We start from the raw sequence: 15,750 nt of genomic DNA, 5'->3' as shown, positions 1-15,750 counted from the left end.
AATACCCACTTCATCAGACGCAAGACGCTATCTATCACTAGCTTTACACTAGCTAGTGATAGAAACTTAATTTCCTTTTAAATGAAAGGGTAAGTTGGGCAGCAAGGAGAAGGCCGAGCAGGCAGGAGCTGGGATATGACACTTGGGCTCAGGCTAGCGTTTGAAATTCTGAGTCTTCAAACATGGGCCAGGTTAACTCAAGCCAGGCAGCTAAAGCAGGGCCCTGGCCATTTGGCCAAGCACCTCTGCTGCATGGCACTATTATAGTCAACTGTGGTGCTCGCTGGCCATAGACTGGGGCCATGCCCTCCTCCTCGTTGCTGTGCAGGGTGCTGGAGGGAGACACGTGTCTGGTTTCTCCCCCCACCACCATGCCAGATGGGGCTGCAGGTGCCAGGCGCACAGCAGGTGAGGTCCGGAGCAATGTCACTGTGCAGCAAGGTCATTGCAGGCTCCTCCTTCACTGAGAGCCCCCCCACCGAGCATGCGCAGCTCGAACCCCACGCACAGCCCAAGCTGAGCTATTATTACGTGAGAAGCCTGGAAAGATCACTTCACTGCGCCTGCGCACAATCGCTCCTCTCACAACACCCTCCCTAGTACTCGCCGGGGCATCTCAGGAAGCTCAGCGCGCACGCGCAAACTCAAAGGCCGCAACCCGCAGAAGGCAGTAGCAAGCGCATGCGCACCAGCAACCATTCGCCGCTATGGATTTTCATGGGGAGGGGGAGACAAGGGAGGTTAGATACATCATGACGTGATCCAATCTCCCCGCCACCGGTTGTGCCGTCTCTCCCGTGTCCCTTTCCCGGAAGTGTCCGACCAGAAAATGGGGCTGCCGCAGGAAGGTTCCGAAACACGTTTAGTTCCGGGGGCATCTCTGTATGCGGGAACCAACGCTGCTGCTGCCGCCTCCTCCTCGGTGCCGCAATGATCCCGATCCCGGTGGTGGTCTGCGTGCTGGGGGGCTGGTGCGTCATTTACCTGGCGGACACGCTGCTGAGGGTGAGGTCGCCGGGGCTGCGGGCCGAAGGGACGGGGGAGCGCTGGACTCCCGGCTGCATCCCGAGGGGGAGGGGTCACTGCGGGCCGGCGGCCCCTGCAGCAGCGAGGGGGGAGGGGCGGGGCTGGCTGGGTGCGTCCACCCCCCCCCCCAGTATGTCGGGGGCGCCTCGCACCCCGGGCCCGGGCCAGGTTTGCTGCGTCCCGAGGCAGCCCCGTGTATCTGTCTTAGTGTCTTTAATACATGATCGCAGCCATAACAAGTAAAACAAAACTTCATAACCCACTTGTGAATGAAAAAGTCCTAAAATAACCTTCGGGGAGTGTTACAAGGCTCCTTTTTCCCTCCAGGCGTTTGAAAATGGCGGTGGAGGTGGTGGGAGGGATTGAAAGGTAAAGAGACAGTGGCAGGGATGTGTGGTGGGTTAAATTGCTGCATTAAGGATGCGTTTCGTAGCTGTATCAAGGGACCTTAGAGCAGGGGATCTCAACTAGGGGTCTGGGGCCCCCTGGGTGGCGGCGAGCAGGTTTCAGGGGTCTGCCAAGCAGGGCCAGCGTTAGACTTGCTGGGGCCCAGCGCAGAAAGCCGAAGCTCCACCACATGGGTCTGAAGCCTGAGCAATGTAGTTTTGCAGTGGACCAAGTGGCATGGGACCCTGGGCAATTGCTCTGCTTGTTATCCCCTAATGCCAACCTGGCTTTTATATGCAAAAAAACAGTTATTGTGGAGTTTTAAAGCATGTTGCGTGGGGAGGGGGGGTGGCACAGAAAGAAAAAGGTTGAGAACCCTGCCCTAGAGCATATGGATTAGTGTCTCTTTTAGCATTTTTATAAATCTGGCTAAATAAATACAGTGGTCTGTATAGAGATCATGGAAGTACTATCGTCCATAGAGGAAGTATATCTTCATAACTAGCAAAACTTGGCTCAGTACATTTTAATGTTGATGCTAGTTGTTTGTTTTGTTGCTTGTCCTTTGAAAGTAGATCCAAGTTGTTAAATACTTATATAAATGTAACAAACTCGAGAACAACGATTGTGAAAATCAAACATAGTGCTCCCTCCACGCTGTTCTTATTTTTCAGCGCAAATGTCCTAATCCTGCAATTTTAATCACTCACGTCAGCCCTGATGAAACCTGGTTTATTCCAATAAGGCAAACAGATTTAGCTGTAGGCTAGGTGCAAAAATATTTTTAGAAATTATATAGGAACAAACTCTTAAAGATATTTTCTCTTAATATTTAGAAGATGAGCAGGCAGGAGTAATAAGCAGCTCCCTCTGCTGCTTGCCTTGATAAAAAACAAATAAAGCTCAGCGAATAATTAAAGCAATATTTGCCAAACATTTTATAGAAAAATATTGTGATGCCTGAGCCCCCTCCTGCACTCTGCACCCCTTCCAGTCCCCCCTGCCCTGAGCCCCCTCGTACATCCCCGCATCCCTCCTGTGCCCCAGCCCTTGCCCTGAGCCCCCTCCCGCATCCCAACCCCCTGCCCCAGCCCTACATTCATGGCCCTGCATGCAATTTCCCCACCCAAATGTGGCCCTCGGGCCAAAAAGTTTGCCCACTCCTGATATAGGCAGATCTCTGAATCGTTGCAGAGCCCCATTGTCTTCAGTCATACATCCTTAGAAAGTGTGGAAGTTGTCCTTCCTCCTAGCACAGGAGTGGGCAGGGGGTTGGAGTATTAGCAGGGGGTTGGGGGCTCAGGGCAGGGGGTTGGGATGCTGGAGGGGTGCAGGGTGTGGCAGGGGGTTGTGGTGCAGGAGGAGTTTGGGGTGCTGGCTCCGGCCCAGCGCTGCTTACTTTGAGTGGCTCTGGGGTGGCTGTGGCGCACAGCAAGGCTAAGGCAGGCTCCCTGCCTGCCCTGGCCCCATGCCGCTCCCGGAAGCAGCCGGCACCACGTCCCTGCAGCCCCTGGGGGAGCGGAGGCAGAGGGCTCCGCGCACATCCTTTGCCTGTGGGTACCTCCCCCGAAGCTCCCATTGGCCACTGTTCCCTGTTCCCGACCAATGGGAGGGCTGCAGGGACGTGGTGCCGGCCACTTCTGGGAGCAGGGCCAGGGCAGGCAGGGAGCCTGCCTTAGCCCCGCGGCGCCATGGAGATGGCAATCCCATGGGCTGCAGTTTGCCCACCCCTGTCCTAGCAGATTTGAAAGGTGCCTTAGATACACACTACTAAGGTTAGGCTTTAACTTCTAAGATCAAGAGGCTGAAATTCTTGAGGAGTCTTGAGTGGGCTTTGTCAGTTACAAAAGGATGTTAAGGACCCTTGGGTGCTAAAAGGTATTCATATGGCTCCCCAGTATTTAGCAGTCATTCATAATTTTGAGGGCCTGTAAAAATGATAAGGTATATCAAGTTTATAATAAAATTAATAAGGCAAGGATCAGGTAGACCTGAACCATGAGAAGTTAAAGTGAAGCTAGTGTGAAGGGTTTAGGAAACTCAAGCAATTAGAGTTTAGTAAGTATCTGTTAGATTCACTATTATGTATTAAAGCTGCATGGTGTGATCTGATGTTATGGTCAGTACTAGAAAAGACATGCTATTTGGAAAAATCTGTGGGGAAAAAGGTTTGTATTAACTTTTTGATCTGTTTTTCAGTGGGACACTGTCATTTATTCTTATAGCGGATGGAGTGCCGCCCCTTTGTATTGGCCGCACCAAGCACTTCTTCCTTAGCTGGTGCCTGGAGCCGGCCCTGGCCACACATTAGACTCCTGTTATAAGGTTTTATAGTTCCTACAAAGTATGTGTTGTGCACAATTTATAATTTCATTATTTTTGGGTAGTTTACGTAAGTGTTGCTATATGCACACATACATACTCCCATATACTACTCTTCTCTTTGTTCTACTGGATGTCATTACATGAAATCATCCTGAAAGCTGTGTGTCAGACTAACTTTCCGTTGTTTCTTATAGTCATCTAGCTCTCTGAAAGCATCTTATGAAGATTGGCTGATGTCATATGGACTGAGTATCTCTCCTTTTCATATGCGATGGCAAACTGCTCTCTTCAACCGTCTATTCTACAGTTGGGGACGATGGAAACCCAGATTTCTTTATCTATGGTATAGTTTCAGAATTCTAGTTTGGCCTTGTATTGGACAAACACTAGAAAACTTTCTTCTTATTAATCAGAGTAACAATAATTATTACCACACTGCTAGTTTTAAAATGATCAGGTTATAATACAGCCATACAAGGCTGCTGGAAGCAAGGTTCTCGCTACTAAATGACCTTCATTAATCATGGCTTGGTGATATTCTTGCTTAAGTCATCTGGCAATCTGTCAATGAATCTAGCCATATTGTCTCAAATGGAAAAAACATATCTGGCTAAGAGAGCCGGGTAGTTTGCAATTCGAAACTGTAACCCTGAGGTCATATAAATTCTTCGAAAAAAAAGAAAGTTTTTTTAATCTTTATCCTTAGGTGTGGATTTCGAGCATCCTTGACATGATTTCTCATTGACTGCAGTCATCACCAAAGAACCTTCGGTTCAGTGTGTGACTAGAAAAATTCTTGATCCTGGGATGACATTTGGTATCTCCTCTCTGTTCTCTTAGCAGTGGGTGGAAGAGATGCTGGGGTTTTCCACAACATTTTTAGGGAACTAGCCACTCTTTTTAATAATTCTTGATATGTCTTATAATCATCCTGAATCAGGGACAATGATTAAGACACTGTTGCCTCAACAGGGGGGGGGGGATGAAGATGTATTCAGAGGGCTGTCAGGATGTTTGCAAGAAGGCTATATCAACTGGGTCTGGGTCTGGTTTTAAAACCTGTGGTACTTGTAGTTGCAGTACCAATCTTCTTTTCTTTCTCTTTTTATAAATCTGTATTTGGCAAAATATTGGCTGAAAAAATGGGGTGCTGTAAACATTGTAAATTTGTAGGTTATATATTTATTAGGAGAGCTTTTCATGTCTTGCAGGGTGTGTCCAGCCCTGTACACTAAGCTCTACCCTGGTCACTGGAATGTAGAAATTAATGGAAGTTAGGCATTTTCATAATCTAATTTCCCTGGAAATTTTCAGTGCACCATTGATACTTATAGTTTTAGGGATTATGAAATACCCAATAAAGAAATAAAAATTATTTTTTTCCTGGTCTGCTCTGCTGAAGACTTAACATACTTTTTATTGTGTATATATAGAAGATCCTCTTCTACTTTGTACTCTTTCAAAAACATTTATTAGAAATCAAGTTTTTGTTTATAAAGTAACTGTTTTCATTAAGGAGATAAAGAAGAAGCTGAGCTGTAATAATTCTGCAGCATTGCTTAAAATGCCTGTTGGTAGTTTGCAGCAGACAAAAGTCGCGCTATTATTACAATATTGGTATACTGCCTGCAGTTTTTTCCTGCAAGCATCTGAGTAGTCCCTTTGAAGTCAGACTGTATGCAAATAGTCCCATTTCAGAATTACACCTTTTGGTGGGGAGGGCAATCTGAGAAATCAGCGGAACCAAATTCAGTACTCTGGCTGGCCAGAGGCACAGGCTTAGAAAGTTTCTTGCTTTGAGCCCTGACAGAAATCAGGCCACAAGTTTGGCTCTGTTGGCAATGCCATTTACTGGACATTCTAAAGCTATGTGGGGAGTTAGGGTGCATTGCTCACATTTTAGCCTATATCGATTCTACACTTTCCTCTGTTGGAATTTTTTATGCTCCTGGCATGAGTGATATGCACAGTGGCTGTGTGGGTACTTTTGGGGTGGCCAGAAAATGCATGCAAAACTGCGTGTCCAGCATTATTTTCCACTAACTCTGAGAATAACAGCTGAGAAGTCTTGAATTTGTCCCATTGTGTGTATTAATCTTTCTGTTCAGTACTGAACTTATTTTGCTGTTACTCTCAGTGGGATAGAAGTGAATAAAAGAGAAAAGATCTGCTGAGTTGATACTTTTTGTTACTGTTTCCTCTTATGTAAGATAACTTTGGGTTAAAATGGGTTTACATCGGTCATAAATAGCCTTTTTATAATATGTATAATATCTTATAGCAAAAGAGAACATACTGGCTTCCAGTTGTTCCTTTTATTTTAATTACAAATGCAAGCAGCTTAAAATAAATGTGCTAACTGACTAACTCTTGATGAGGTTCAATTAAAGGTGATAGTGGAACAATGAAACTGTTGGGGGGGGGAGGCTGACAGAGACTTGCAATATTTTAGCTAGAAAATAAGCTTTATCTAATGCATTAAATACTGTGCAGTACCAATTTTCCCTCCCACTGGTTAAGAAACAGTAATAAAATTTTGCAAGCTATGATAATCTGAAAATAAGTATTTCCTGTTCTAGTGGCATGGAAACAATGTGAATCACTGCCTAATCCTGACCCTCAACTGGATGCAATTTTGTATAGCATTATGACATTAATGTCTTCATTGGAGAAAAATGCAGTTCTACTCCTGTAGGCTTAAGCCTTCTACTGGATTGCTGATACTTTTGTGGTGCTATACCAGATAGACAGAATAGCACTGGGGAAGTTTTGACCCATTGTTTGTTATGTTAGGCTGCACTAATGCATTTAAGTGTCTTCATGATATGCAGTTGCTCATTTGATGTGTGCAAGACCATTTGTTTCTCTTTGTTTCAGGTTCAGTATAGGAATGGTGTTTGGCATAGTTGCCATGTTTGGTTCTGTTGTTCTCCTTGGAAAGACACTGATGCAGACACTGACATTGATGATAACTGAGGCCCCCGCAGTCCAGAATGATCGTATGTTGCAAGTCGTGGTAAGTGTTCCCTCTCTGTTTTTCAGCTTAAGAATTATAACCTATTATAAACAGATGTCTTCGTAGAAGATGTTAGCCTTTCTAATCTTTAAATCTTCCTACGCAAGATTAGAAGTCTCACCAATTATACCCAAAATTGCCATGTTCATATTCAGTCTTTTAAAAAAGAGGTAGCAACACATGAAAGAGTTTATATAAAAAAAGCACAGAGGAATTTGGAATAGATAGTATGCATGTTGAATACCCAGAAAGTGTCATAGTTACTAAGAATACCAATCAGCTATAAGGATTTGCCTCCACTCAACTATTTAGAATCCCTACTTTTTGCAAGTAGGGGTGATGGGTTTGAAATTAGCAAAACAAGCCATGTCTGTAATCAGCAAAAAGATGAGTGTTTCAGTTTGTTTTGGTTCAGGATGTCGGTAGAAGAGGAAAGAAAGGATGAACAACTGTTCAGGATAGTGGGAGGCAAAGATTATATTGTGAAGCTGATTATACACGTGAATCACGCAAGGATCATTTGTCGAGTTGGTGATCTGAGACAGGGATTTTTGTTATCTCTGTTGGCAATGTCTGGTTACAGAGTTAATAACATTGTATTCGTTTGTTGCACGGGTTTCTGATACCAGACACTAAATCATACAGTGCCAGAAGAAAACTATTTTGCAAAATGGAAGAGTTTGCATTTAAAATGTCTTATCTCTTATTTTGGAATATCTGTGGCAGTGAAGAAGGAATGACATCACCTTTATAAATAGTTTTAGTTTACAAGAAGGATTATCTAGCTAATTTTATTTTCTCTCGTATAATAATCTGACCAGAGTGCATCTGGCGTCCCCCGCACCCATATAAAGTCATGTAAGGTTGTTCTGCACAGATTACATCAGTTTTATTGAATGTTTCCAACTGAATATTCTTATATTCTCTTTCTGTCGATGTAACAATTCTGAAAGAAGTTAAGGCTCACTCTGTCTACACATTTATATTATATTCTTGTACAGGAACACCACCCTAGCTCCCTCATTTTGTGATCATAACATGGAATTGATCATGTCATGACTTACACAAAATGGAAGGTCTTTGTGACATACCTCTGTTAAGCGGGGGGGGGGGGGGGGGGGGAGAGACGGGAAAATTAAAACTGAACCCTTGGGATATAACCTATCCATTTGAATTGGATCCATGAAAGTAGAGACTTAGGTTTAATATCCAAAATTGGAATGGACTCCCCAATGATATGAGGGCTGCTAATATCAATACATTTAAAGCAAGGATAGAGAAGTATTTAGAGACACCTAATTCAGAGATATGGGTGAAAAGCAAGATTTTCCTAGGCAGGTTTGTGATTCTTTTTATATTCCCTATTCTACTCTTTTACCTTGAATTGTCACAACATACTTTTTAACCCTACCTTTCAAAGAGTTGCTGTATATTGTGCTATTGCCAGTCGTTTAGAGGGAAAATGGGATATACTTTTAAAAATAAAACAGATATAGTTTTGACTTTTTAAAACTAGTTGTCCCATCACTTCAACATTCCAAAGGAGAGGAGGTGCTATATGTCTGCCGTTTTGTTTTTGCACCCCTCTTCATTGCCTACTTTTTCCCTTAGAGACCATTATGATCTTAGAGCTTTATATGAAGCAGAAGTCTTCAGAGTGGAGTGCCATTGACTTACTCCCATAAATCCAATTAGCGGTAATAAAGCGATTCAGTACCTGGTGGCAGAAGCGTAGTCCCAGTGACAGGAACAGTTGTGGAGGACCGTCTCCAACTATAGCTGTAGATCAGCCATCTGTCTGTTGCATACCAATTTGATTATCTTTTTATAATTATTATAAGGTAAGTAAAGGAGAGGTGCATAGACACTGTACAAAAGAATAGCTGCTGAGCTCCAAAACCACAAAACTAGTTAGTCCCCGTACTGTAGCTGTTGGCTTAATAAACTTTATCTATATAATATTTTCTGCTTCTGTTCTCTGCCTCTACTCTTATGAGTATTTGCATGAAAATAGAATGCTTGTCTCTTTAGTGGTCTTCCTCTTCTGCTGATTATTCTCTACCAGTGGCTTACTATGGGAATTACAGCAACTGTCAGAGGTGTGAAAGAAGCATCATAACAAAGGGTCCTCTTCTCATACAAATGCCTTTAGTAGAATTTAGAAAATCAAGACCTCTAGAGATGACATTGTTTCCTAACAGAATGCTATTTTCAATTTCAGTATATTTCATGAAGGATTAGATTCCTTTTAAATACCATCCTTCCCTGGCCCTCCCCAGATAAGATGGGAAGGGATGGGATGGGGGGGGGGGCGGATCCCAGGCTAGGGGTGGGGTCATGTGGGGGGTGGTCACAGGGGTTACTCCCCTGACTCCCAGCTTTCCCCCCCCCCAAAAAAAAATTTCCCCACCAGTTGCTGTCCCGGCCCGCCAGGGTAAGCAGCTGGCACGCCGGGACGCTTTGTTTACTTAGGTTTAACTCCGTGTCTGCGGACGCGAGGTAAACAAACCATCTCGGCCCGCCAGCTGCTTATCCTGATGGCCCGGGAGCCAAAGTTTGCTGACCCCTGAATTATAGGGTCGGCTTATGAATGGGTCATAAAAATTTTCCATTTTTACTTATCCATTTGGCGGGGGGGAGGAGGTCGGCTTATAAACGAACCAGCTTATGATCGAGTGGTATATCTTAAAATAGATTTTCAGACATTGAGTCTAAAAACTGTTCGATCCCGGGAAGCATCCTATATTCATGGTAGACTCATGATGCCAGCTTTCAGTGCTAATAGCACTTTGTCCTTGTGTGTGTCTGAGGCATCTCTGCTCTTCTCCACAGCTCTAACTTTAAATTAACACCACCAGTTGATGCAGAAAATACAGAAGGTGCTTAATGTGGGGGAGCATAGCTGGCTTCAAATTGGTAGGGTACTATAGTCGAAATTCTAACTCTGCTTCCCTCAGGAGCTCTCTCTCAGGTGTGGACACTGTAGGACTGTGGTGCCTATTGCTGAGATTGGCATCATGGTCCTACTCTGCTGATAGTGACAGGCCTAGCATAAATATTCTCTCTCTATTCTACTCTGTTTTCCTTCCCCCTTCTTTTAAAAAGGATTTTTAGTTTTATTTTAGTTGCTTAATTTTTTATTACTTTAGGTTAAGTTAGCAGTTCTGTGGGTCAGGACCCCAAAGTGGGTCGGGACTCCATTTTAATGGGGTCGCCAGAGCTGGTGTTAGACTTGCTGGGCCCGAAGCCCAAGCCTCACCGCCCGGGCCAAAGACCGCGGGTTTCAGCCCTGGGTGGCAGAGCTCGGATCAGGGGCTGGAAGCCCTTGGGCTTGGGCTTTGGCCCACCTGCATGGGGTGGTGGGACTTGGGCTTTGGCTTAGTCGTGTGTCTCTTCCCCCCTCCCCATCCCCTGGCTGGGGTGGTGGGGCTCAGGCAGGCTCAGGCTTCGGTCCCCCCTCCTGGGGTCATGTAGCAATTTTTGTTGTCAGAAGGGGGTTGTGGTGCAAGGAAGTTTGAGGAACCCTGGGTTAAGTGAAGTACGCCTCCCTTATTGATTCCCACCTCCGGAACCAGTTTTTTCAGAGGCAAGTCTTTCTTTTTTTGTCACTTCCTTTTTCTGTACAACTCCTCTTTTTCTTTTATTCAGTTTTCTCCCTATCTGTTCTTTCCCACTCTCTTTACTGCATTGTCCTGCAGTCTGTCTGTACTAATATGGTTGATTTCTGCCTCTCCCCATCCTTATGTCTATCTTCATTTTTTGCTTCCTTTGTCTCCTGTCTTCTGTCTCTTTGTCTGGCTTTTCCCTGTAGCCTGTTCTTGTGTTGTTGATTTCCTCCTTGGATTCTTCAAGGTAGGAGCTTCTCTAAAATGAGAGAATGAAATAAATTTATATGCTTGGAATTCTCTGATTGCATCAAAATATTGCTGGTGGTGTTTTGGTAGTTTAGTATATCTTACACTGCAGCTTAAAAGCTAAGGAAAACCACAAAATGGCTGTCTTACTAATTGCTAACATCAGCTTATTGCAGTGATGCCAACACGCATGATATTATTGTGTGTCACAATTTCAGGCCAATTTTGGAAGGCTCTGGTGATAAAACACAGGCAGTTCAGTCATCTTGCCTGCACTGTTTGCAGTTCCCCCTTTTTAATACTAGAGGTCACTATTTCAGTTTGTGCTGCTGGTGGTAGCCAGAGCAGCTGCCTCAGCTGCTTTCATTACTGGGGTGCAACCTCTGTGCTCTGAGGGGTCAGAGCCCAGGTGCAGGTGCTGCAGAACTGGGCATTCTCCAAGCTCAGCAGCAGCAGTGACCTCATGCTTCCACTGCAGTGCGGACAGCAGGGGGTTAATAAAGGTAGGAACTCAGGGCCGCCTTTTCCCCTGCTGGCTTGGAACTGGGAGCAACTCTTGGAGCCAGCCGAGGGACTAGGGAAGTCAGTTTCAGCATGTGTAGGACAGCAGCCTGTCAGTGGTAATGGGGAGCAGAGGGAGTCTGAGGCAGTGGGATCTGTCAGGAGAGGAGTCAGGGAGGGCTCAGAGCGGTGGGGAGAGGGGGGCCTGCATTGTTTGTGTGCACACGTTTTGTATGCATTTAAGGTTAAATTTTCAACCTGTATTTGTCACAGCCACAGTGGGAGTGATCAGAAGGAGTCCACAAACAAGAGGAGAGACCAAAAACCATGATTTAAAAAAAAAAAATCTCATGATTTTTAGGCCAATCTCATTTTTTGGCATAGTGACTTATGATTTTTGGACTGTTACTGTTGTTCCAATACAAAAGCGGTTGTGATGGATGAGCAGCGATTCCTACAAGAGTTGCTGCAGAAAGTTGTAAACTGATGTTTGCAATTTCCATGACTGATTTATTTGTATACCATTTCTGGGTAAATCTGTATACACTTCAGAAGCTTAATTAGAGTTAGGGCAGTTTCTCCCATGATTTGTCATGTGTATTTAGTTTGTTTTTGTTTCGTTTTTTTTTTAATTGGAGTGTTTTTAATCTTCAATAAAAGGTAATGAAAGGCTTAAACAATTTTTTAAAATATATACGGTAGAAAGGGCAGAAGGGTCATTTGATAGTTCTGTTCGTAAAGGGCCCTTGTCTTGCTTCTGGTCTTTTAACATCTATGTTGCAGTAGCATGTTTAAAGGCAAAATGATCTGTCTTTGTATCTCTTAGTATCCTAGTTTGTTTTGTTTTGTTGTCATGCCTACATGAACAGGTGCCTGGTGTAAATCTGCCCATCAGCCAACTGACGTATTTCTTCACTGCAATCCTCATCAGTGGTGTTATACATGAAGTCGGCCATGGGGTGGCAGCTATTCGGTAATGCAAACTATTTTTCTCTTACTACGTGCCAACAAAGCTTTATATTCCTGAGTATTTAACTACAGATGAATATGATTAGAGTTTATATGGTTTATATATACAATTCATTTGTTCTCTTTTTTTAATTGTATTTCATGGTTTGTGTAGATTGTAAGTTTTCAAAGTGCCTAGAGTCATGGCTGGGTGCATAGAGTTTTAAATAAATGTCTACTGCACAGATCATCAGTATGGACTTTCACTTCTTTAATGTAGTGCATTGCTTCAGATTTAAGGTTAGCCTTCCATTAATTTACTTTACTGTTAACAAAGGACCTACATTTTGTGTGATTCTGTAGCTGTGGAATTTGCAAAGACGCTGTGCATTGTTACAGAATGGTGTTCCAGAATCTAATATTTTATTCTCAAAAAAGTTTCCAGCTCTTTATGGGTGTTATGGAAACCTTCATGATTGTGACTTAAATGTAAAGTGATGAAGGGCTGTAGCAAGAGGCTGAAACTGTAGTTCTGAGAGATGTGACTTTCTGCAGTTAATCTCAGTGGATGCATAATGATATTTTAAATGTCAATGTTAACTCTTTTACTGGTGATCATTTCAGCAGAAACCGTTCTCTGATGTGCTTAGCCATTAGTGCTAAATGCTGTGGAAGATATCAGGGCAGGGTTCCAAGGTGGTTTGGAGGTCACCTCTGCCTTTGCCCACAATGGGCGGGGAAGGAGAAGAATCTCCCGAACCTCAAAATCAGCAGCTTCCCCCAGGGTGCCAAAATCCTAAACAGCTTCCCTCATTTTCGTGCGTCAGAATCCCCAGCTTTGTCTTGTCCAGCTGCCAAAACCAGCTGTGCATTTCAGTAGAAAGGTTGGTGGCATGTTAATAGTTTGACAGAAATATAAAGTGAACCAAATGCATATTGAAAGATATTTTTTACATGACTATGAAAACAAACAATATAACCAGTACGATATTTCTTGTGTAACACAAGAAATATCGTACTGGTTATATTGTTTGTTTTCATAGTCGTGTAAAAAATCCTCAAAGTTGAGATTTACCTGCCAAATTTCTGGTTTGCCATACAGGAATACTACAGAAACCAGAGACCCATAGAGCAGTGGCTTGCAAACTTTTCCAATTGCATCCCCCTTACCAGTCACAGAATTTGTTGCGCCCTGCCTCCATTACTTGAAATCTGAAACTGGTTTTCATGCTTGAAGGTGACGGGGAAACACAGAGATGAGACTGTTCATTCATTCGCTTCAGTATTAGTGTGTCTGACTGAGTCACTCAAGAAGTCCCAGGCTTTCAACTATTATTATATATGTTGCCAGTTTATGTCTAAATTTTATTAAAGTGAATGTTTAAAATTAAATATACACAAGTTAAGAGGGAAGGTACTGTGCATCTGGGGTCAGGCTTGAGTTATGAGGGATTACAGGCATCGGTTGCAAGGGTGAAGAGATACATACATATCACATATGTATAGACCCAGATTGGGGTGCAAGGGTTTTTAAAGTGTCAGTGGATAAGTGGGCTCAGGCACACCAAGTCAATATTGGTGTAGCCAATGAGTACGTGGCTGGGGGTGGGTCCCTTGGCTCGTCAGGGAAGGAAGTGGGTTGTTTCCCTGCTCAGCGGTCTCGAGTACTCAATGTGGTTTTGACAGTGTCCTGTGATGTGGTCCGTATAAATATTAAAAATCTTATTAAGATGATGTTAAAAGGGAAAAAAAAGTGAACAGAGTTTGAGCATAGAAGTTTCTGGTTATCAGGGAATAACATACTGATTATCGAGGGTGCAAAGTTTGTTTAAGATCAGGTGGCATAAGGAATACATAATCTTCAATATCCCCAATTGGGGGTAAAAGGTTGGGTCAAAGTACAGGCATTGAGATATGAGGGTATGAAGTTCATAGAGTGGCTATGTTCGGGTGTGGAGTATAATGAGTGGATATGATGATGAGGATGGATTGAAAAGCTAACTGGTTCTGTAGTATGTTACTCAAAAGATACTATTTTGTGTTGTCTTTAGCCCAATGTTATGTAGAGAACTGTTTCTTTTAGACAATAATTGTGACTGACAAAACTTCAAAATTAAGGATCTTTACATTCCTTGAGCCTTTATTTTTTTGAACTGTACAGGAAAGAATAGAGAGATGCCAGCCTTGAGTTAGGTACAGAAACCATCCTGTTGGCTCAGCACAGAATAATTCAGGATGGCCATGGGGGAATATGCTGTGGGTTTCACTTCGGTATGGGAGTTCCAAAAGGGGCCATTGTGTGGCTATGCCTAGCTTATGTGCAGGGGTCTAACCTCACACCTGTGAACCACTAGCAGGTATAGTAGCAGAGCCTCCTGCCTCATGTTCTCTAGATAAGAATCCTCTCCTGTTGGTGTGCTGAATGATGGAGAAAAGTGATGTTCTGTGCTTTCTTCCAGTACGTTTAGTCTTTAATTTCTACATGCATTAATCAAGTTCTTTTATTAGAATCTGTTTCTTTGGCTATCTGTTGTTGTTGTCTGTAGGTCTTATGCCTGTACCCATATTTCCTTGAGAGCTGCTGAGATCACAATTCACAAACTAAGAATGGCAATGGTTTGGTCAATATTTGAAAGGGAGATATCAAAAGAAAACCACTCTTTTCAGTTGATACCTTTTAGGCTTTCCCCTTCAGCATAAATTTGTTGTAATACAACACAGTGGTGCTTGTGTCACAACATATCACTTTATTAAATCAACCCCAAAGACATTTTTGTCCAATTAATGCAAGATGTGGGATAGCAGTGTCATAATCAGGACTGTTCCTTGTAAATGGGAACATGTGGCATTCCTTCCTTTATGTACTGAACTAGAAAGCCCCACCATTCTTTTAAGAACATATGACCGGCCATACTGGTCAGACCAGTGGTCTATCTAGCCCAGTATCCTGTCTTCTGAGAGTGGCCAATGCCAGGTGATTCAGAGGGAATGAACAGAACAGGTAATCATCAAGTAATCCATCTCCCGTTGTCCATTCCCAGCTTCTGGCAAACAGGCTAGGGACACTTCAGAGCTTGGTTTTGCATCCCTGCCCGTCCTGGCTAATAGCCATTGATGGACATATCCTCCATGAACTTATCCAGTTCTTTTTTGAACCCTGTTATAGTCTTGGCCTTCACAACACCCTCTGGCAAAGAGTTCCACAGGTTGACTGTGCTTTGTGTGAGGAAATACTTTCTCTTGTTTGTTTTAAACCTGCTGCCTATTAATTTCATTTGGTGCCCCCTAGCTCTTGTGTTATTAGAAGGAGTAAATAACACTTCCTTATTTACTTCCACCACACCTGTCATGATTTTATAGACCTGTATTATGTCCCCCATTAGTCGTCTCCTTTTTCAAGTTGAAAAGTCCCAGTCTTATTAAGGGGCTTATTGTATTGTAAGAGACGTCGGAAGTATGTGAATGGGTGCTCCTTGCTATATGTCTTCTAATCATCCTGAATCAGGGACAACAATCCTGACACCAACGTGTCTTCAGGAGCAAGTCTAGGGGTAGGGATGGAGTACTTACAACTGGGGCCTGACGCTTTATCAATGGGTGTTCTAGAACCCCTGAGGCATGCTTCACGGGCTTCTCTGGTACCTCGCCCATCTAAGTCACCCTCAAGGCAGTGACACATTTCCATTACTATTC

General features: G+C 43.5%; 1 protein-coding gene across 4 annotated transcripts in view; it reads left to right on the top strand.

Moving 5' to 3' along the window:
- Positions 1 to 747: 747 nt before the first annotated feature.
- The window catches only part of MBTPS2 (membrane bound transcription factor peptidase, site 2), a 48,516-nt gene continuing 33,513 nt past the window's right edge, over positions 748 to 15,750 (top strand). For 3 of the 4 annotated variants that reach the window (XR_010596143.1, XM_065579566.1, XM_005281531.4), the window contains exons 1-4: positions 748 to 1,005; positions 3,933 to 4,081; positions 6,616 to 6,754; positions 11,979 to 12,082. Coding sequence is in view for 3 of the 4 variants with exons in the window: in XM_065579566.1 (XP_065435638.1) it covers positions 931 to 1,005; positions 3,933 to 4,081; positions 6,616 to 6,754; positions 11,979 to 12,082 (467 nt within the window). In the remaining variant the exon portion in view is untranslated. Of the gene's footprint in view, positions 1,006 to 1,279; positions 1,396 to 3,932; positions 4,082 to 6,615; positions 6,755 to 11,978; positions 12,083 to 15,750 lie in introns of those variants that run through there. The other variant, XM_024106900.3, reaches the window with a different exon arrangement.

Source organism: Chrysemys picta, chromosome 1 (genome assembly GCF_011386835.1).
Source record: "Chrysemys picta bellii isolate R12L10 chromosome 1, ASM1138683v2, whole genome shotgun sequence".
In the NCBI taxonomy this organism is placed as follows: Eukaryota; Metazoa; Chordata; order Testudines; family Emydidae; genus Chrysemys; species Chrysemys picta.
This window is presented reverse-complemented; position numbering and strand designations above follow the sequence as displayed.